This window comes from Triturus cristatus, chromosome 8 (genome assembly GCF_964204655.1).
Source record: "Triturus cristatus chromosome 8, aTriCri1.1, whole genome shotgun sequence".
Taxonomy (NCBI): Eukaryota; Metazoa; Chordata; class Amphibia; order Caudata; family Salamandridae; genus Triturus; species Triturus cristatus.
In genome coordinates this window covers 1,389,058,477-1,389,081,844 of record NC_140591.1, presented here as the reverse complement: position 1 = coordinate 1,389,081,844, position 23,368 = coordinate 1,389,058,477, and the positions used below count along the sequence as shown (strand labels likewise).

General features: G+C 44.2%; 1 protein-coding gene across 2 annotated transcripts in view; it reads left to right on the top strand.

Annotated features, from left to right (window-relative positions):
* SCAF4 (SR-related CTD associated factor 4) overlaps positions 1-23,368 on the top strand; it is an 872,346-nt gene that overhangs the window by 21,009 nt on the left and 827,969 nt on the right. For both annotated transcript variants that reach the window (XM_085623106.1, XM_085623105.1), the window contains exon 2: positions 19,293-19,376. In XM_085623106.1, coding sequence (XP_085479232.1) covers positions 19,293-19,376 — 84 coding nt within the window. The remainder of the gene's footprint in view (positions 1-19,292; positions 19,377-23,368) is intronic.

Genomic DNA, 23,368 nt, shown 5'->3' with positions numbered 1-23,368 from the left:
ACACAACTTAAAAGCAATTCACTTTTGATTGACTTCTGGTGCTGGGCAGTAGCTAAGCGGTGTACAGTGAGTGACAGTTGTCAAATAATTTTCAGGAGAATTGATACAATTGCATTTGGTTGCATGTGGATATTGCTCCCAAGTCAACTACATGTACTGCAGAGTTGCGATAAAACTAAAAACAAAAAATAGTACAATTTTAACATTGTGTGTAGAGGCAAATTTATGAAGCATTCCTTCACTAAAAAGGTAATAACCAAAAACGTAGGTTGATTTATGTAGTGGTAGTCTCAATGATGTATGGATTAACATGCCCATGTATACTTTAAGGTTCTGATCATTTAAGACATTGGAATTAAATTACCCTATTTAACACCCAGCCCTGTTATTTCATATGTTAATTTGTGTGATGCGTTCAAATATCAGAGATCAAACTGTTCTAATTAAAATACCAGTGGGAAAACTCATGTTCTGATACACCGGTGTGTGGCGTTATGACCCCTAACTCGGCTGCCATGAAGAAGTGAAGTGGACAGAGGCACAATGGCAAATGGCTTTTTCCAGAATGGCAATAGGCAAGTTTAGCAAAGAGCCATATTTTGGTATTTTTGCATCAGTGTAATTGTTAAAATAAACCTGCACTTAAATTTCTGAGCACCCATTCCTTCATCAATTTTTCTTTGTCTTAAACTCTCAGTCCAGTCTCCCTTTCGCCCTAAAATTCTTACTCCTTTGATATCTTGTTTTTTTTTTGCAGTCTGATATCTATATCACCAAATACACGGCCCTTCTGAACAATGGCCATCAGACTAAATGTCAACAACCAGCATTGGCAACGGCAGTAGGTTTTGCCTAAATGAGGTCTGTTGGCCTTGTCACTGTTTTTAGGTCTCTGCTCTAGACGGCCTGCATGCGCTGTCTGGAGAAGAGACATGCTGTATCTCTTAGTGAGCTTACAGCCTGCCCATAGGCTACCCATTTGCAGTAACCATTGTTGCTCCATTTTGCGTTCTCCTCATTTGTCAAGGGCATGCATACGTCACCTGTGTTTAGCCCTCCCCAAGACCACATCCCAATTACTTTTCAACATACACTGCAGCCATTTTCATCCATTATTTTGGGGCTACTGTTATATTTTTTCAAATGGGTGACTGGTCTTCGCAACACGGTATGAGCTCTGTTGTTTTCCTACGCCCCTGCGAAATTCCACGATGAAGTATGCTCTCATCATTGACTCTCGTAACTTAGCTCCTGAAACAAGGCACTGTATGTAGCCAATATCTCCACATGCAGACGTGTCCCTTGAAGTGTCTAACTTGCTCTACAGACACTGCTCTGCCTGTGGGGGTATTCCCAGGGCGCACTGCATTCGGTGCTTCACGTCCCATAGATGCTCTTCCGTGCACTATCATGTCAGCGTATACAGTGTACCCCCCCTTGTAAGTTTCAGTCTGTTTCACCATGTGTGTGCGTTCACTATCCATGCTGCCTCGTCCCTGCTTGTATTGTAAATGTGTTTCTGCCTTTTATTGCATTCGCCCAGGCCTCTAGGTTTGTCGGCAGCCCCAATTCTCTAGTATTGGGGTGTCTTTCATAGATTCACATGCTTGAATATTCCCCGTCGTCTAAGTGGGAGTCCCACGGTACATAAAAAAAGCAATAAGCCTCAGATATATATATATATATATAAACATTATATATTTTAAAATGACCTACTAAGTCAAAAGTACCATAGGATAACATTGACACATAGGAATGCATTGAAAAAGAAATCACTTTACTGACATATCCATGTCGTTTTTATAGTCCAAACTCCAGCCAATCAGGCGCAAACACCCTCTAGAATCTTCTCCTGTGAGGCTCAGGCCCTCAGATTTTCTACCGCACGTCGTGTGAAGGGAGTCTCCCTGAGCTCTGCTCAGTTTTTTCTCTGGTTTTTGGATTTCTTCAACTTTTCCTGATGTCTTCAAGTAAGAAGTGTCTTTTCCGTTCTTGTGCTTCTTGTGGGAAGTTGAGGCTCTATTCAGAGGACCCTCACGAAAAGTGAATATACTGCCTCTACCCTGACCATCAGGTAGGAAACTGCAAAATTTGCAGGACTTTTTCACAGAAGACTTTAAAGGATAGAGAGGGCCGCCTCCTTCTGTGGCTACAGAAGTTGAAAGTCTCAGATAACCCTCTCTCGGACGCCGAAAGTGTGGCTTCTGGATGCACTGGAGCCTCCTCTAAGCGTAGCAGTGTGCATGACTTGCCCGCCCCCTTTCTTAAAAAGAGGAAGCTTCAACTTTTGGAGGTTGCTAAAGTGCCACACTCTGCTGCTACGCCCACGAGATCTCACTCTCGGGTGTCTGGGGCTCTTCCAGCGCATGTTTCCTTTCATAAACGTGCCGGGCTCGTCGACGGTCACTCCGTCGACAAAATCTGCAGCTTCTACTACTTCGTCGACAACGGTGACGACGGCTTCCAGCAGGTTCCCTATGCCGTCGACGGCGGCTTGGTCGACACTATCTTAGTCGACGGTGGTTTGTGTCTCCATGAAAGCTGTCTCGTCGACGATTCCTATATCTTCGTCAAAGCTTCAAATTGGTCACTAATAACTTCAGACCGTTGGGTATTGGACATTGTTTCAAAAGACCACGCTCTGGAATTCGAAGTGGTTCCAAAGACTCAGAAGGGACTGGGTTTCTATTCCCGTTTTTTCCTCGTGCTAAAGAAGTCTGGAGAGTGGCGCCCTATCCTCGACCTGAGGGCTCTGAACAAGTTTCTAAAGGATCAGACTTTCCGTATGCTTACACTGAGGGAAATTCTTCATCTCCTCTCAAGACGACTTCATGTCGACAATCGATCTACAGGATGCCTATTTCCATGTGCCGATTCTACCACGCCACAGAAAATACCTGCGCTTCCGTGTAGGCCAGAGAGACTTTCAATTCAGAGTCCTGCCCTTTGGGCTCCGCTCCGCCCCCCTGGATCTTTACGGAGGTCCTCGCCCCGGTGGTGGCCTGCATTCAAATCTTCCCATATTTGGACGATTGTCTCATCAAGCCTCAGTCTTACCATCAGGCATCCTTAGACACTCAGTTTTGTCGGACTCTGTTCGACTCTCTGGGACTGTCAGTCAACACACAATCTCAGTTCACGCCAGCTCTTCACAGGACTTTCCTAGGCGCTACTCTCAATACCTCCATGGCCATGGCTTTTGTTTCCGACGACCGGCAGAAACGGATCCTGCAGCTCGCAGCTCACATCAGATCAAAACGGTCAGTTTCAGTCCGCATCTTGAAGTCCTTTCTGGGGATGGCGTCCTCCTGCATTTCTTTGATTCCGCATTGCAGACTGAAGAGTCGTCCAATTCAGGAAGAACTGGACAAGCAGTGGCGTCAGGTCTCCGGTTCATTCAGCGACCGGATCTTCGTAACCGCTCGCATGCAACAAGCTCTGCGCTGGTGGACGCAACATCGCAGCCGGCACTTCTTTCTTGGCAAAGGCTCCAGAACTCGTCCTTACCACGGATGCCTCCCTGGAAGGATGGGGCGGTCACCTTCAAGGATTGTCCATCAAAGGCAAGTGGAATCTGTCCCAACGTTCTTGGCACATCAACAGGCTATAACTGATGGCAATCTTCCTTGCACTCAAATCGTTCCGACTTCTGCTTTCCCAGCTACCTCAGAAGGTCTGGGATCAGGCCATACTCCATCAGATCACGCTCACAGCAGTCCACCTACCAGGCATTTCCAACATTCTGGCGGATTCTCTCAGCCGGTCTGTGTCATCGTCCCACGAGTGGGAGTTGCATCAGCCGACTCTGAACTTCGTCTTCTGCCTCTGGGGTCACCCAGGCTTGGATCTCTTTGCAGCTCCACAGAACAGCAAATGCCAGTCTTACGCAAGTTGGCTTCCCCACAGCGGGTTGTGCGGCAATGCCCTTTCGATGGACTGGTGCAAGATATTTGCCTACGCTTTTCCGCCGATCCCACTGGTACCTCGAGTGTTGTGGAAAATGCGGAGACAACCATGTCACATTATCCTGATTGCTCCCCGGTGACCTCGGCAGGCATGGTTCTCGGAGTTACTGCTCCTCTCGCAATGCGAGCCCATCCTTCTTTGCCCCCGGCCGGACCTTCTCACGATGAGCAACGGTCTGATCTGCCATCCGAATCCCAGTTCGCTCATATTGTCGGCCTGGAACCGGAGCACCTTGAATTTGCTCACTTGAATATTTCGCTTGCCTGCAGAGAGGTTCTTGCCAGGGCGTGGGCGCCTTCCACGGTGAAGACTTACAAACTAAAGTGGAAACGCTTCTGCCATTGGTGTTCGTCTGCTAACATCCACCCAGTGCACGCCTTTCCGGCAAAAATTCTGCCTTTCTTTTTACAGTTGGCACAGTCAGAACTTTCTCATTCCACTCAGTCTTTCTGGCAGCAATTTCTCGTTTTCGCCAGGACGGCTCTTCCTCTCTCTCTTCGTCTAGAGTGATTCAACAGTTCTTTAAGGGACTGTTCCGGATGTTTCCACCCATTCGGCGTCCTCCGCCCACATGGAGTCTTAACATCGTATTGGCGCACCTTATGAAGGCGCCCTTTGAGCCAATCCACTCAACAGATTTTAAATTCTTAACCTGGAAGGTAGCCCTCCTGCTTGCTCTGACTTACTCACGTCGAGTGAGTGACATTCACGCCTTCACAATCCAGCCTCCTTTCCTCCAATTTAAATCGGACTGTGTTATCCTTCGAACTAACCCAGCTTTCATGCCGAAAGTGCCATCCGACTTTCATCTTAATGAGCCTGTGATTTTAAAAACCTTTTTTCCCCATCCGCAATCTCCAGCGGAACAGAGTCTGCATTCTTTGGACTTAAAGAGGTGCCTCAAATTTTATATTAGCAGAACGGCACCCTTTCGCAAATCTGACCAACTGTTCGTTGCCTATGGGCGAACCTTTAAGGGACAGTCTGTTACCAAACCAACAATTGCACGTTGGATTTCTTCAGCGATATCTTCCTGCCATCAGAAGGCTGGCAAGCCTCTTCCTTTCGGAGTGAGGGCGCATTCTACGAGGGCGATGTCCTCCACTGCCTTATTCGCTGGTGTGCCCATTCATCAGATCTGCCGGGCAGCTACGTGGTCCAGCAGGCAAACTTTCACGAGGCACTACTGCCTGGAGGCAGTCAACGAAGCCGATTCAGCAGTGGGCCAAGCAGTTCTTCGCAATCTTTTCAAATAAGATGAGCCTCTGTTACTTCCCTCCTCCTTGGGCTGTTATCAGTTTAGTGATTCTATGATGCTATGTCATTCTATTTCATGCAACTTTGATACTGCCTCTTCAGGCTGCAGAGTACTGCTCACTAGTCTATTCAAGCACGTGAATCTATGAAAGACACCCCTATTCTGGAGAAGAACAAATGTTACTTACCTGTAAACTGTGGTTCTCCAGTATTTGTGTCTTTCATAGATTCACATGCGACCCACCCTCCTCCCCTCAGAGGCTCTCTTCTCCTCATAAGACTCTTTTGTCACTCTTGTGCTACGAAAATCTGAGGGCCTGAGCCTCTTAGGAGAAGGTTCTAGAGGGTGTTTGCGCCTGATTGGCTGGAGTTTGGACTATAAAAACGACATGGATAGGTCAGTAAAGTGATTTCTTTTTCAATGCATTCCTATGTGTCAATGTTATCCTATGGTACTTTTGACTTGGTAGGTTATTTTAAAATATTTAATGTTAGTTTATATATGTATTTTATTCTTGTATATGAGGCTTATTGCTTTCTTTATGTACCGTGGGACTTCGGTGAATATTCAAGCATGTGAATCTATGAAAGACACCAATACTGGAGAACCACAGTTTACAGGTAAGTAACATTTGTTCTTCTGCCCCTCCAGATGGAGAGAGGGCTTGGGTTGAGTTGTGTTCTCCTGCATCCTGCATCTCCCAGCTCGGTGACACTGGCGGGAGAGAGGGCCCCTCACAGCTGTTCAGACTTGCCAGACCAAGCTCAGATATGGGATTGTAGGGGCCTTTAAAACCCAAACATATGTTTTTCTGAGTTTGTTCAATGACATATGACGTCTGTTTTTCTGTTTCTTCGTACATTGTTGCAGTTCTTTTTTTCCCCCCAGCAGTTCCGACCTTTTGGCTCTTCTTTTTCCTCTGATTCAGTGGACACTTCGGGCCCTTTTTACTCATTAATTTATTATTTACTGGGATATCTTACCACTTATCCAGGTTGGTCCTCTGATGGACCTTGCTTGTCGCATTGACGAGTGAAGAAACTACGGTGTCACTTGGCCACTCAACGAGGAAAATACGTAAGTAACCAACACACAGATTTGAGATCAGTTTTAAGTATACCACCGCAATACCATGCTGTAGATGTATAGGATGGCAAGTGGAAGTCCGAACCTCTTGAAAAAGTTCAGTTGGATCAAAATCATACAGACTAGCAATTCTGCTACTGCGGTGCAAAACGGCAACAGTAAGACTTTCTGTATTGAAAATTATCTATTAGTATCCTTGCTATGTTTTAGAATTTAAGAGTGCAGATTCGTACCGGCCCATCTCCCTGCTAAATGTTGTCTATAATATCCATGCCGGCATTTTGGCAGGGGGATTGGCCAAGGTGGCTCCTCAGCTAATTCACACAGATCAAAAGGGATTTGTTCCCAGGAGGCAGATCCAGGAACTGACTTTGTCCCTGATTGGGATCATCGATTTAGCAATTGCGCGACCGTTTCCCTTGGTGGTAATCGCTATAGATGCCGCCAAGGCGTTTGATCGCGTGTGCTGGACGTTTCTATGGGCAGCGTTGGAATCAATGGGTGTTAGTATGGGCTATATTAAGGCCATAAACAAATTGTATCGTGCCCTACAGCTAAGATCTTGGTAAATGGCGTGTTGACTGAACTTTTTAAGATTAATAGAGGTACGAGGCAGGGATGCCTACTGTCTCCTCTTTGATATTTATATTGAACCTTTAGCTCAGTCTTTGCAGAAAGATGACCAGATAATCCCCATTCACTCACTAAGTCTTTGTAGTAAAATAGCCCTATTTGCAGACAACCTCATAATTTACACCTCCGACCCAGACAGAATTGTACCAAGGATGGAACAGTTAACCAAAGAATTTGGGGAAATCTCTGGTTATTTAGTAAACCCCACTAAAACTGAAGTGATGGTATGGAATTTGGAGGAGTGGAATGACAGAGGTTGTGTGGAGATGAAATACCTGGGGATAGATATAATTAAACAGATCAAGGACATCCCGGCCTGGGAAAAGAGATAGAATTCTTGTCAGATGGAGAAACCTCCCACTCGCGATCTATGGGAGGGTAAACTTAATCAAAATGTCTATCCTTCCCAAGTTAACATATATATTTAACTGTATTCTGCTAAAATTCCCTATGGAAATGATAAATAAGATCCAAGGGAAAACAACTTGTTTTATTTGGGCCTTTCGAGGGGTACGTCTCTCATGGAAGAAGCTAAGAAGACGACTCCTTGGGGGAGGTCTAGCGCTGCCAGACCTTAAGATATATTGCATGGCATTTCAATTTAAATTTTTTTGAGTTTGGAGCAGCCTTTTTGCACAAATTTGGGACTCTTTTTAAAAGTAAGATTGAAAGTTTTCACAACATCCCTAAGTTTATGGGTTACAATGAGAAAGATGCTAAGCACAGGATACTATTCGGAATTTGCTCCCATCTGGGATTTGCCCGGCACACCTGAATGCCTAAAAGATGCCTTGGCGTTACCATTGAAGCAAGCCGGGTTAATGAAGTGGCGCGACCTTCTATTTGAAGGCAAATTGGTCCCCTGGGAAGTATTGAAAGTCAAAGCTGGAAATAAATTCAAATTTATCCAGCTAACTTCATGGCTTTCCACAATTCCTCGAGACAAGATCACTATGGGACTTCGAGAACGACATTCAAGACACAAGGGGAAAAAGCAAAGAAGTCTCCCAAGTGGTATACACAATTGATGGAAGCGGAAGAAAGGAAAATAGATCCTCCATACACCCATCTGGCAAGATGCACTTCAGGAAGAAGATTTGCAGATACTCCGGAAAAGCTCTTTAAAAATGTTATATTCTTTAGTCGCACCAGCAAATCTTAAAAGGCATCATTTCTTTACAATTAATAGACTGTATTGGACACCACACAAAATAGCTGTTTGTCTTTCAACCTATCCCTAGCTGCAATAGATCTAAAACACCGAAAGCTAATGATATGCACATCTTTTTTAAATGCCCTGAAATAGAGCAATTTTGGAAGATGGTTGAATCAACTATTGGCGACATCCTGAAGATACCAGTGTCAGCGGCGCTCGTACTTTTCGGGGTGTACCACGACCTAGAAACAACGCTCGATCATAAATCAAGGGGGTTGCTTTTTAGGTCTCTGCTAGCGAAGGCTGTGCTTGCGCAGTCTCGCTCACGAGATTTAATGACTTTTAATAGTGGGGCTTTAACCCGCCCCTCTTCTCCATTGGCTGGCCTCTGAAATGCTGGTCAGCCATTGGAGAAGAGGTTTGTCTCTCCAAACAAGCCCTGTCCTTTTGCGATTCGGGGGCATGTTATTTCCGATTCTTTCTCTGGGCGTGTTTGAGAAAGAAAAACACGCCCCGATTCCCAAAACGACGCTGCGTTTCTCAGAGGCATTTCTGCTTGACCTCGGAGAAAGGCGGCGGCGCTGGGACTGATTTCTTTAGGTCTGCAATCGTCTTGTCCCGTGGAATGCATTGTATCGTGCAGTGCGCGGCAAAATAAACCTTTACCTGGGTCAATGCGCAGAAAAATAGAGGATTTCCACTAAGAGGATTTTCTATGGGCAGTGCGCGTCAAAAATGCTCCATCCCTTGTTCCAAAAAATCCCTGCACTCCTCTGGCCCCTCACCCTTGCCTTCCTCTGCCCCACTCCTCCTCTAGTGACGCTGGCTCCTTCCTCCTCCTCTGAAGTGCGCGTCTCTCCGTGAGCCGCTGCTCCGTGCGTTGCTCCGTGCGTTGGCTGCGGGCTGGGGACAGGGAACGGCGGCGGGACTGTGCTCCAGAAGGAGGAGGACGGCAGCAGCATGCCAGCGCGGTGCTGAGGGGGCGCCGCCAGCCCTCCGGCTGCCTGTGTCGGCTGAGCCGCCATGGAGCACGGGAGACTGCGAGGCAAGCATGGGGACTGCTAAGACTAAGGGAACCAAAGACCGAGAGGTAAGGGGCCGCCGTAGCCTGCCCAATGTTCCCCTGCTCGAGCCATTAAATCAGCGTGGGGTGCGTTCCATCCCCACGCAGAGCATCCCTCAAGCTCCCTGAAGGGTCTAGCAGGGCTAGAAGGTGTCCGCGGCTTTCCTCGGGCACGCTGCCTGCTGGCGCACAGAAGGACTGCCCTTGCCCGCTGCCATAATCTGATTGTATTTGTTCTAGGAAAAGTACACCTGTTGCTCCCACCCTTTCTTATATATTCAAAAGCGCATTGCCGCATGGCATATTTATTTAGATTTAACCGCTACATGTATTTCAGTTTAATGCGTTGCACCTACTTTACCTAACACCCATTCTTTAGACTGTGGCATTGGTTCACTTGTTTGTTTAGCAACCATACGCCCCCGCCCCTCACCGCACCAAAAATGTCCCGCGTGACGACTTTCTACTTTCGGTTTCTATTTATGTTAATTGTGCTGATCGAGGGAGGACGAGAGAGCAGCGAAGAAAGCCCACAGACACTACTAATTACCCTCTGCAAACTCCAATCTTTTTTCAATTTAAACTCTTTCCTTCCCTCTTATGAAGGGGAGGGAGGAGGACAGATTGGAAGGGAGCAAAAAAGCAGGAGGGGATGGAAGGAGGAGGAGGGGGCGAGAGAGCACTGGATGCCGCTCTAGCTGACACAGAAAGCAGGGTCCGCCTCTTTTCCTCCTCTTCCTCCTCTAGCAGTGTGTGATTTGTGTTTATGCCAGGCCGTGGTCAGTCCCTCTCTATGTCGTGTTCACCCAGGGGGGAGGGGAAACTGCAGCCAGGAGGAGGGGATTGAGAGAGAGAGCGAGAGACAGCCGCAAACCAAAAAAAAAAGCCCTGTGGTTTTTTTTTTATCTTCCCAATCTGCACTACACAAAAAAGGAGAAACAAGCATTTACAATGCAATGGTCTCTGCATTGGTAAAGTTAGAGCTATTGGCTTTGCTCATGACATTATTTTTGTTTAGGTTTTTGTTTTTAAAACATTTAAAGAAACGGCATTGTTATTTACAATGTCAATAGCTTAATCACTTCTCAAATGCGAGACCTATTGCATTTGCACCCACACACAGAGCCACCTACACACACACACTGATTAAGCTATTGACATTGTATACAACAATGCCGTTTCTTTACATGTTTTAAAAACAAAAACATAAACAAAAATGTCATGAGCAATGCCAATAGCTCTAACTTTAACAATGCCGTGACCGTTGCATTGTAAATGCTCGTTTATCTGCTATTATTGGCAAGACGAGCGATTTGCAAACACTGGATAGATCTTGTACCACCACATCCTAGTGGTTGGTTGGCAGCAGCAGCCAGGTGGATATGTAAAGTAGTAACATAAGGAAATTTGCCGAGAGCAAGGGATGTGTGGAAGGCCTTTGTTGACTGGTTGAATTAGCTGGGAGGTTCTCCCCCCCCCCCCCCCCCCTTTTTTTGTCCTGGAGTCCTACGATTACAGCAGAAAATGGGGAAGGTGTCTGTCCCGAGGGACGAAATAACCTTCTTTAAGGGTCTGGCTGAGGAAGGAAAGGGTCCATACGATATAAGGGTGCCAGGATATGGTCCTTGACCCGTAAGATGCCATGCTGACATGAGGACAAAAAAAAATGCTTCAGAATTTAAGTCTTGTATGCACAATCTCTGTGGAAAAAACATTACTGAATGTAAGAAGGACTCGGACAAATAGACTTCAAGTAAATTTTGTATTAAGCAAAATAGGTAATTTGGCAAATAATTCAATAAGCTTCAGCATGAGTCTCAGAAATAGACTTTACATCAATACACAAATCAGAGCAAACTTGCCACTAAACAGATCGGTTAAGTGGGATCCCCTGATATGGCTTTTGGGATGATTTAATTCAGCTAAAGAGTTCGGGTCTGTTTAAGCAAAGAGTTCCTGTCACCAGCAAGGGCAGAGGAAAGTTCTCAAAAGTTCTCTTAGCATCCTCATAGAGTTCAGTAAATTAGCAAGGAAAGCAAGTATGTGAATAGCTAGCAAGCCTGCCAGCTTGAATCCATGGGCAGAAAGGGAAGTAATGGGCAAAGGGGCAGTCAGTACTGTAGCAGGAGTCTCAGTAGTTGATCTCTCCCAGCTAGCTCAACTATCAACTGCTCTCAAAGGGAGAACAGTCACCAAGACTCAAAGTAGAGGTGATCTCCTCCTCCAAGACCCGTTCATATAGTTTCAGAAGTCCGGAGATTTCATAGACTGTCTCACCAATAACGTCAGATAGTTAGCTCATCATCCGCTCACAAGATCCAAAAAATGGAAACGTTGATGTACTTCCCATGCTGTTCATGGGAATCAATTGTACATCCTGTGCCACGTTTGTCCACAAAGAATCATTCAGAAAGTAACTATTAGTAGTCAAGATACAAAGGTCTGTCTTGCATGACTGTGTCAGTTCGCTGCATGGCAACATGTATCATTTGTTGCATCATTACTATGAGAAGGACAGGAAGTTACGTGAATGAAAATAGAATATTTTTTATTTTTTACCTCAGTGTAATGTGAGCTTGCAGGCTTCAAGAAGTACATTAATTTAAATCATTAAAATAAAACCAATAGGTGCACTTTAGAAAGAAGTAAAAGAGAGGTTAAATAGTACATTAATAAACTAATCACATTTCATTAATTATTCCATGAAATCATTTGTAGGTATGGCCTATTGCCACATTTTCAAATTACTATCATGCAGCTTGTGCTAATATTTAAAAATGTTTTTCGTTTTAGGAAATCAGTGACTTATGTTATAAAGATTGCTACAGAATTTCGGCTTTCTAAATAGTTGTACCACTTTTTCAAAGTCAGTGGTGCATTACACAATGAGTGCAATGAAAATGGATGGCAAGGGCATAATGCATTCAAAATCATTAATGGAAGTGCACAGGATTATAACCAAAGTGCAAATAGAAGACAACCTATATTAACCTCTTGATTAATTACAAAATTAGAGAAAATTAGTTTGAGTTAGTTTGCTTTTTGTATGTATTTGAACTTCTACGAATTTGAGCTGTTAAGTATGTTGGATACAAAATACAATTCCTCCTTTACTACTTGAATTCAAATTCTTTTCGCAAGTCTGCGGTTACAAAATTAACTCAGACAAGACTGAAATTCTCCCCCTTACAAAATTCTGTTGTCCTCATTCCTTCTCCTCCACTGGGTTTGCTTGGAATAGTTCAAAAAGCAAATTTATAGGCATATGGTTTTCTAATTTTATTGCCTCTTCAATTAAATTGAACATGTCTGCAGTCTTCTCGTATTGACAAATTTCTTTCTTTTTGGAACCCTCTTTTCCTTTCTTGGTGGGGTCGGTTGGATTTGGTTAAAATGATGATAGCCCCAATTTTAATTTACATACTCTCTATGCTTCCCATTCATATCCCTGCTGTTTACTTCAAACATATTGATTCATGCCTCTAAATTTCTTTGTAAGAATAAAAAAGCCAGAATTGCTTTATCTTCGTAAGCCAAAATCTAATGGGGTAAACTTCCCGGACTTTCGCCTGTATCATAAGTCCTTCTCTCTTCGCCAGGCTTCCAAATGGCTCCTATTAGAATTCTCCCCATTTACTCCTCTTTGGCTTTCCATTGAACAAATCTTGTTACTACCCTTCTCTTTCAAGGAAGTTTAGTGTTTCTCTGCCAAATCCTCTTCTACTTCTCTTCTGCTTTTTAGACACACCTGTTCCCTCTTGAAACCTCTGGTCCAACCTGCTGCTATTTCTTGGGATTTTTTTTTAGATTCCCCTATTTGGCATAATTCGCTTATCCTCCTCAAGAATAGGCCCGTTTTTTGGAAATCCTGGAGATTAAAGGGTATTATATGGGTTAATCTTTTTTATGGGATTTCGCCCTGCTCCTTTCCTCAATTTCAATCCATATTTCATTCTTCATGCTCCTTTTTGCACAAGTTTACTACTGTCATCTCAATTATTCTCGACATTTATTTTTCTCTCCCCTCTCAATCTCCATCTGAAAACCAAAACTCCTTTTTTAATATACCCCTTACTCTACCCAAGGCTTCTCATATATATATATATATATAATTTCAGTCCCCAATCCTGATGGTGCTAAATCCAAATTGGAACTTTTCTTGGGAGTCGGATCTGAGATGTGAATGGTCCACCATCTTCTGGGATAAACTTTGGTCTAGATCTTTAAAAATTTCCTGTTCTGCATCTCTTACTCAATCTGTTTTTCCTATCCCAGACTTTATCTATCGCCTACATCTTTAGCTCGTTTTTCTTCCTCTACTGACTCTAACTGTTGGACGTGTGGCTTCTCTAATGCTCACCTTTTACATCTTCTCTTTCTTTGTCCTTCTGTTTCAGACTTTTGGGAAAAAGTCTGATCTCTTTGCAGTTAGTCTCTCTTACTCTTTAAAACTTCCATCTCATGAATGTGGTCTTTTGGATCTTATGCTTGCTCTAGCCTTTCAACGCATATCCTTCAATTGGAAAACTCTTACAAAACTTTCCATACAACATTGGTGGAATACCCTCTGTCATTTTCTTAGACTTTATGTTGCTTTCGCCGCCTCTTGTAAACCAGTGTTAAATAGAGATTTTTTTCTGGTTACCCCATACCACCTGTTTAGATCGTATTGTTTTAAATAATATCTCGTATCGAACTGCTGAAAATGTTAAACCTCCTTGAATAACATTAACTCTGTTCTTTTTATTCTTACCTCGTTCATTTAATATATATATGTATGCATTTGATAACTCACATGTTCGAGGCATATGAGCTGCAGATTACACACTTGTGCATAGATCGCCATCTGGTGTTGGGCCCGGATGTTTGCAGTTGTTTTTGCTCTTGGAAAGTCTTTGGAAGTCACGAGGTTGGTGACTCCTCCTTTGGATAGTATTGCGCATGGGCTTCGGCTCCATCCTCAGAATGTTTTTTCCGCCATCGGGCTCGGATGTAATCTTCACACTCCGGTTCCGGATAGCTTCCAGTTCGACGATCGTCGCGCAATCCTCACCCCAACTCGCGGTATTGTTTTCGATCGCGATCTCCCCACTCGACGCGCCTCATCGGCAAAAACCTTAGATTCCGGTCGTCGGCGACGGCCTTCGGGCCTACCCAAGCTCCGGTCCTGGCTAATGGAAAGGACTCCCTTCAAGAAGTGCCCTCTGTGGGTCCAAGTTCCCCCACACTGATCTCCACGAAGTATGCAATCTCTGCCTCTCCCCTGAACACGAGGCTCAAGATTGTCCGGCGTGCAAGTCCTTCCGGTCCAAGAAAACCATTCGAGACCAAAGGTCTAGAAGAATCATGGCACACTCTTCGACGATTCCGGACTACATATTCGGGTAAGGCGTCAACGCTAAAAAAAACACCACACCAACGAACGACTCGTCAGCGCCTCCGAAGCCGACGATTCAGATGTGGAGGACATCACTCCGGCACAGAGGGTCGTGAGTACTAATCTACCCCCCTACCCTCGCCGGCACCGAAAAAGGCTTCGGTCACGCCTTCGCCTCCGGGCCTAAGCAAGACCAAAGACACTGCTTCCCACACCGCATCTTCGGGCCTGGTAAAGAAGCCGATTAAGCCTTCCGGCGGCTCGAGCCAGCCCACCGTCGGTGCCGATAAACACTCTTTGACACCGAAAAAGAAAATGGCCTCAGCTTCGACGCCGAGCCCCGCACCGAAACACTCGGTGTCGAGAACCAGCTCCTCGGTGCCGACATCATCTTCGGCACCTACAAAAATACACACAAGGCCACCGGCACTGACACTTCGAAGCCGAAACCCACCTCGGCGCCGACCAAACAATCAGACTTTTCCAAGCATAGTTCCAAACAACGAACCAGCGCGGATAAAGCCAAAAAAACAACGGCCCGGCGCCTTCGGCACCGACGGACCAACCAACATCACCAGAACTCTTTACACCGGATCCATTACAAAAAACACTAACCAAGGATCCTAAAACCGGACATTTGATGCTCTCCATCAAAAAGAGACAGCTGGAAAAACCTCCTCCAAAGAGGAAGGACTCTGCTACCTCTCCTTTCAGATTACCTTCCCCACCTCCACCGCCCCCTCCACCTTCTCCGCCCCCACCTCATCATTCCCCAACACCCTCTCCGGATGATGATGATCGGGGGATCCATATGATGACATAGGAGACGTGCCCCAAGATTTACCTACAGGGGACCCCACTCCCACAGGCTTCCCAGACCCATGGGACGATTATAATATCCCTGACATCCCTAACGTCCCACAGGATGATCTCTACCCTTCCAGATCTTCCCCACCAGAAGACTCACTGGGGTTCAACCATCTATTACAAAGGGCAGAACACTATCATGGGGTAGATCTCCATACTGACCCCGTGGAGGAGGATTTCCTCCTAGATACGTTTGACACCACACATAGGACTACCTCAATATTGCCTATGATCAAGGGAGTTGTAAAACATGCGCCAGAGGTCTTTAAAGATCCAGTCAGAGCCAGGGTCATTAACCCGCGCATTGAAAAGAAATATAAAGCCGCCCCTACAGATCCCTCCTACATCAGAGGTCCAGCACCACTAGATTCTCTGGTAGTATGCACAGCACGTAAAAGGGCCAACTCCCAAGCGTCAGGCAAAGCACCACCACCTGACAAGAGTCTAAACAATTGGACGCATCAGGCAAGAGTACGGCATCCTAAGCTGCCAACATATGGCGTATCGCTAATACACAAACGTTACTAGCCAGGTACGACAGGGCCCATTTTGACGAATTAGAAGCCATAATGCAACACCTCCCTGATAAATACAAACCTAGGGCCAATGAGCTAATTCAGGAGGGCAAAACCATTACTAACACCTCCATATGTTGTGCCCTAGATGCAGGAGACACAGCCTCCAGGGCCATCAATACTAGTGTTCTCCTCCGTCGCCATGCCTGGCTAAGGATCTCGGGTTTTAAACCGGAGGTACAAGCCTCCATCCTCAACCATCCCTTTGACCAGGAACATCCGTTTGGCCCAAAAGTGGATGAGGCCCTAGAAAAGATGAAAAAGGACACAGACACGGCAAAATCCATGGGAGCTTTACAATCGCACCCTCCCAGGCGCTCCTTTCGCCGCTCTTCTTTTCGGAGCACATCCAGAGGCTACGCCTCAGACACCGCCTCCACTTCATATAAGGCCCCTACCCAGTCCACCTTTACAATTGGCTACCAAAGAGGCTGCTACAGGGCAACAATAACAAAGGCAGAGGCAAAACGAACACCGCCCGCTCTGCCACCGCACCTACCCAATGACTTCCCTCCACTCCCCCAGACCATCCCACTCCGGTCGGGGGCAGACTCCAAAATTTCCTCCCTGTCTGGGCCACCATCACCTCAGACAAATGGGTAACACAAATAATTCAGTCAGGCTACTGCCTAGAACTAATATCTACCCCCCCTCAAACATTCCACCCAGACAACGCCCAATGTCACAAGAACATCTAACACTACTAAAGCAGGAGGTAATCTCCCTCCTACAGAAAAAGGCGATACAACACGTTCCTACCAACCAACGAAATATGGGGGTCTACTCCCTATATTTTCTCATACCAAAAAGGGCCGACACTCTGCGGCCCATACTAGACCTCAGGCCTCTAAACAAATACTCAGGCCATTTTCACATAGTGACGCTTCAGCAGGTACTTCCACTGATTTCCCAAAACGACTTCTTGACCACTTTAGACCTAAAAGACGCTTATTTCCACATTCCAGTGCACCGCGCTCACAGGAAGTTCCTCAGATTCGTAGTGGACGGCCAACACTACCAATTCAAAGTACTCCCGTTTGGAGTCGCAACAGCACCACGTGTATTCACCAAGTGCCTAGCAGTAGTGGCAGCACACCTCAGGAGACAACACATCCATGTCTTCCCATACCTAGACTGGCTAATAAAAGCCAGTTCATACAGCCAGTGTGTACAACACACGCATGCCACTATTCAGCTACTTCATCATCTGGGCTTCACAGTAAACCACGCAAAGTCCCATCTACAACCATCCCACATAAAACAATATCTTGGTGCCACCATAGACACCTCAAAAGCGCTTGCCTACCCCAATCCTGCCAGGATTACAAGCATTCAGGCTCTACGCGCAAAAATTCATGGCACAACACTCCCTTCCAGCTCGAGTGTTTATGCAACTTATAGGGATGATGGCCTCTTGCATCTTCATAGTACCTCACGCAAGACTCAAGATGCGTCCTCTCAAGAGTGCTTAGCACGCCAATGGAACCAGGCCCAAGGTCAATTAACAGATCTGGTGTTGGTAGACGGTCGCACCCATCGCTCTCTGCAGTGGTGGACCACCACAAACCTTTCCAAAGGTCGACCGTTCCTTGACCCGGTTCCATCGCTCTCCGGCTGGGGAGCTCATCTATTACATCTCACCGTGCAGGGCACATGGACACCTCAACAAAAGTTACTCCACATCAACCATCTGGAGTTACTAGCAATCTTCTTAGCCCTAAAATCTTTTCAAACACGCATTTCAGGCAAGGCAGTCCTAATCCGCACAGACAACATGACAGCCATGTACTATATTCAAAAACGTATCCCTACGTTCCCTAGCATCACTACTTAGCTGGGCAGTTGTGGGTTTTGTTCGTCAAGCTTCCTGGCCTGGAGCCTTTCTTCAAAACCAATCTCCCCCATTGATTTACATTGGGAACCCGAGGCTGTGTTGGCACTAAGCACCCAACTGCCCCTGTGCCGCTGAGGGTGTACGTTTAGTGCTGACTTGTGGCCCCTCACTGTACTTACCTTAACTTTACAAGATCAGCCCCCAACAATGCTTTGCTCGCCTGTGATCAGTGCATCTTCAGTCACCCCCATTCTTCATTGATTAACATTGGGCGCGCTACCCTGAATTTGACCTCTTCACCTGTTAGCTCCTGTGCTGCTGGCGGTGCATTGCCTGGTGTTGACCTGAAATTCCAAAGACTAGATTTGTAAGCCGTGTACTTGGCTTCAAAACTGCATTCTTGTTTTCATCCTATAAGTTAACATTGCTGAACTGCAAAATTGCACTGTGTCCACTTTTTAAAGTGAAAAGTGTTTCTATAGAAAAATGTACTTACTTTTAACGTACATCTTTGTCTTAAAATAAATACTAAGGCTGGTCGATCCCACTACCACAAGTAGAGCACTTGGGCTTACATGGAGTCCTGTACACTTCAGGGGGTATCTCTGGACTCTTTGCACAATATAACCACTTAGTGGTATATCATTTTGGAAGTACTGAAAGTGTCTTCAAATCCATCAAGATAGTTTGGACAAGCTATTTAAAAGGGAGTCGTCCTACTTTTCAGATCTGTGGTATTTCCATAATGTTTGAACAGGTAAAAGTATATTTTGGTTTCAAAATGTTTTTTATATAAAATAGTTTTAATATTGTAGCCTGTGCGTCGGGTGAAATTTAAAGCTGACGTTTCCCTTAACTTTCATTTTTGAATTATGTGAGTAGTGGAGTGCTCCCTGTTACACAGTTATGCTGATACACCTGATATTAATGATAATGTAAAAGCACAGGTAACAAATTAGCAGCTGAAGACCTTTGGAAGCTATTCTGAGACTGAGCTGCTGGGTGCTGCCTGGATATGAAAGGAATTAAATACTGTTCATTGGGTGACAGATTCCCAAATAGTTTCACATGCCACTTTTGTTTAGCTGTCTGATGAGGGTAGTCTTTTAAAGGGCTACTAAATTAAGCTGCGGGTAATAATCCAAATAATACATGTAGTGCATTTTCTAGTTGTCCCCCCCCCCCCCCCCCCCCCCCACCCCCCGGCTAGAGATTACTGGGAGTAGATCTTGTGAAGGAATACAGCATTAACCCATTTGGGCAGTAAGTTGCATTTCCCTGTTGCGTTGTGGCTCTTACTGTAACTGTGCCATGAATCGATTTGCTAATTAAGTTTCACTGTAGTAATTCATATAGTAATGTTTTGCAATTAAAGGTCTTGCTAGTGTTTACAAGAAAATAAACACTAATCTGATCAATTATGTTTTTATTTTTAACTATCTACAGCATTGACCAATGTACAACTTTTTTTCTTTAGCTTTTTTCACTTATGGATATGAAGCCTCCTATATCTCGAGCAAAGATGATTCAAATCACTAAAGCTGCTATTAAAGCCATTAAGGTAGTATAACAATTTTTCTTTGAAAATTATTTGCACAGCTATTATTGCTGTGTTTTCAGTTACAAAGGTCATCTTGATTTATGGTTGTTTGATAATGATAATAAAGTATCTGTTTCAAAAGGTTGCATATTTTCCTGCAATTCAACTTTGCTTGGCAAAACGGAAATTACTGTTCTGAGCTTTGATTGCTTAGCCCTTTTTTATTGCTTTCCCTTTACTCCATCACCCAAAACGCTATTTTAACTTGAAGCCTATCTGTTAGTTCTGGCAAATGCAATTTTAAATCAGGCTGGTGGTGATGAATTCTACGTGAACCTTTGGCACATACAGCAATGTGAGAAAGACCATAGACCTTAAAATGCTAAGCATAGTGGAAGTTACACTACACACCATATGATCTTAAGGGTCTCGTGGGAAGTTACTTCATGTGGACTGTGACCCAGTGGCTTGTTTACATCGGGTCTCAACAGGAATATACACCTTTTTTGGTATTAACGCACAGTCCCGCAAACTCCTCCAGTATACGCAGCACTATTGGGATCCCATGAGAGCTGTAACGTAAATAGACCAAGATGTCGTCTGCGTATAGCGAGGCTATATGCTCAGTCCCATCAAGCAACATTCCAATGTTCCCGGTCTCCTGCCGAAGACGCTCCACCAATGGCCCCATTCTATTTTTCTGCGAAGAAAAAGAGAGGATATAGATTGATTCTTGAGAGGCGAGGCTTTTACTCCTGAATTCAGGATCTTTGTTCTCTTATAGGCCAATTCATTTTATTGTCTATCTTATGGTAGGCAACTTTTTTCCTCATTTCCTATCTCTAGTCGCTGTAAGTTTGTAACGCATTGTAAAGTGTGGTGGTCCCTTGAGGGGGTAGACAAATTAATGTTCGAATTTCTCAATGGTCTGATTCTTTTATCTTAGCATTTTTTTAAGGTTTTGTAATTTGGTCTTTTACCAGATCTTCGGTAGATGGTCTCTTTTCATAAAGCACGGTCTTGTTTAGACCGTTGTTTTAGTTAGGCTATCCAAATTTCTTTTTATTCTTGATATCTTATTCGATGTTATGCTACCATTGTTAAATGGTGGTCTTTAGGCAGCTTGTATTACCCTGCTGGGTTGGTTGTCATTGTTTTTCTAGTCACATACTGTTATGTCACTGATACCTGTGGATTATTGTCTCTATTTACTATATTTAAAAAATATATATATAATTCTTGGTGGATACATGCACGTGGATCAGGTTTTTCCATGTCTTCAAATGTTTATGTATTTTTGTCTATATGGGATCTAATGGAGGTCCTTTTAAATCTCTAGTACTTTTTTCTATATTCTGAAAGTCCTTGTACATGTCTAGTTCTTTTTTCTGTGGAAGTACTGATTCTATGTCAACAGGGGCTCACCTTGCCTTTGACTTCATTTTTATATAAGCCTATAATTACTCTATGGAGGATGACATTTCTCTGTGTAGTTTATAGAGCATATGCTTTTCAGGTGTTGCTCAGTGGCACGGCCAGCTGTTATGGGTTCACAGGTTTGATCATGCTGTTTGGACTTGAATATATAACCAGGCGGTGTTGGTTAAAGCCTTATTTCCATGGGTAGTACCTTTCCCATGATTTTATTGCCTTGTGATTTTTGTTACTGTGGTTAAGTCCACAGTTATTGTGATTCACAGGCTTGAACATGCTGTTCGGACTTGGAATATAAGCAGGCAGTTGTGGTTAGTCTTATTTGCATCCCATGATTTTATTGTCTTATAATTTTTGTTACTATGGTTATGTCCAGTTATTGGGAGGCGAGTGCTTCTAAAGCTGTTTGGTCTTAATGACATGGGTAGATTATTCCCACGGTTACATGTCTTGCTCCTTTATTTATCTATGACCCCTTCCAGGGGACTTCATATGGTTGGGTATGTTTCTGCTTACCTAGAATATCATACATTTCTAGTCTATTCTCTTCTTCTGGATCAGATTAGTCTTAGTAAGAGACTTTTCATTGTTACAGTAAGCAGACCCTGCTCCTGGGTGGGTATGGCTTCGGTATTTGATTATAAAGTAAGGTATCTGCAGCTAGATGTCTCTATTAGATGAACAAGTTAATTACCTTCGGTAACGCATTATCTGGAAGAGACAGGATCTAGCTGCAGATTCCTTAATGAGCCTCCCCGCTCTGTGAACTGGGTCCTTTTTTAGTCTCTATTGCTTTATCTTTATTCTTTGTAAAAAAAAAATCAGAAGAAAAGGAGAATCCAGTAAAATTGGATGTAGGAATTCTCTTTCCTCAAGATTTTTGAGGTATTCGTATATTGAATTTTTGGTTAGGAATTAGAAATCTATTTGACACAAGTGTCTTTGGTTTAAGCACGCTGTTCAATAGGCAGTTTCGGTTTGTGGCTCCGCGTTTCGAGTGCAGAAAGTAGTCACGGAAAAAACGGACTTCAGTGCATTGGCAAGGGGATTAAATGGACTCCGAGGCATCCCATATGGGGGACGCCGTTCAAACTGAGTAATGCAATGTCATCTGCCGGTGCTCGGATGTACTGTGGGAAAGATATCTGGATCCAGTCTTGTGCCTGGTGAAGATTCTAAAATAAGGAATCTGCGGCTAGATCCTGTCTCTACCAGATCATGCGTTACCAAAGGTAAGTAACTTGTTCTTTTCGTTTAGAATGTGTGGAATTTATGGTAGACTCTAGTGAGTTATTCATAGTCTGCATTTGCAAAGCAGGGCCAAATCACCTATCCCTCACTCAGTTTGATGGTTGATGTGAGGATCTTGTGGTGTTGTGCAGATGTTTTATTTTCTTGGAACATAATACTGAATTGTAGCCAGTGCCAGTTTTGCGGCTGCTGCGTTTTCAAAATGATGGATTTGTTGCAGTTGCCACAGTTAATCATGTATTGCATAATCTGTAGATTTTAACAAAGATTTCTAGCTCAAATGGATCTAAAATTCCTAACAACTTGGCATCATGTAATGCTGTATAGTAAAAGATCCTTCGCAGAGGTTGACTGGCCATCTCTCTGTTGCGAATTGCTACATTTGGGTGTCCAACTGGTTCTAAGGAGGTGACACTTTTGCCAAGATGGTGTTAACATGTGTAAAATCACAAAATAATGCATTATGCCATGTAATTTGCCTTTTTTGCAGCTTAATTTAGTAAACCCTCTTGCATACTCTGTTCTTCCTCAGTCGTATACCACCATTGGCCCTGATTGGATCCAACTGTACAGCAAAGTTCTTTATTGTAGAGACAGACTTTTCTCCCTGATACCCTTCCATCCAACCCATGCTTTTTCAGTCTTTTCCTAATGGTTTACAGAGGTGTTTAGATCCTTGAAGAATCGGATCCATCCCGGCTTCCCCACTTAATCAAATTGTGTGATCCTAGACAATTGTCTTATTTCACTTTGTCTCCTTTTAGCTCCTCATATATGAGAGCACCTTGAAACAAATGAATTCAGAATATGTGCTGTATAAAATCTCATGTTTGATTTAATTAACCATGAACTTGTTCCATGTATAACAAAACCTAGGCCTTATAGCAGGTGCACAATACAAGATGCACTACGATGAAATACTTCTGCATGTTAATAAAAAAAAATTTGAGTATCATATTTATGCTTAGTGGATCCTTGTTTGCTTTTGCAGGGCAGCTCTATTTGTCATGTTTGTAGAAGTGACAAATTAAGATATTTTTTCAAGTTTGCATGATAATTCTTTTTGGATAACATTTTTTCAAGTGGTCTGGCGTGGTGTAGCTATGTGATTGAATTTAATTGGTCTCCACGGTGGCTAATAAACCTGCTATGTAACAGTAAAAACAATACTTGGAAGTTCTGTAGGATAGACTGCAAAATATGTCTGACAGGGTCTGGGGTGGCCTGGAAAGCCTGTGACAATGTAGCTGGTCCCGTTGTGTCGATTAACACCAGTTAGTGTTGGTTGAGGAACTTTATTTGCAGATTACATAGTGTAATGGCAGTCA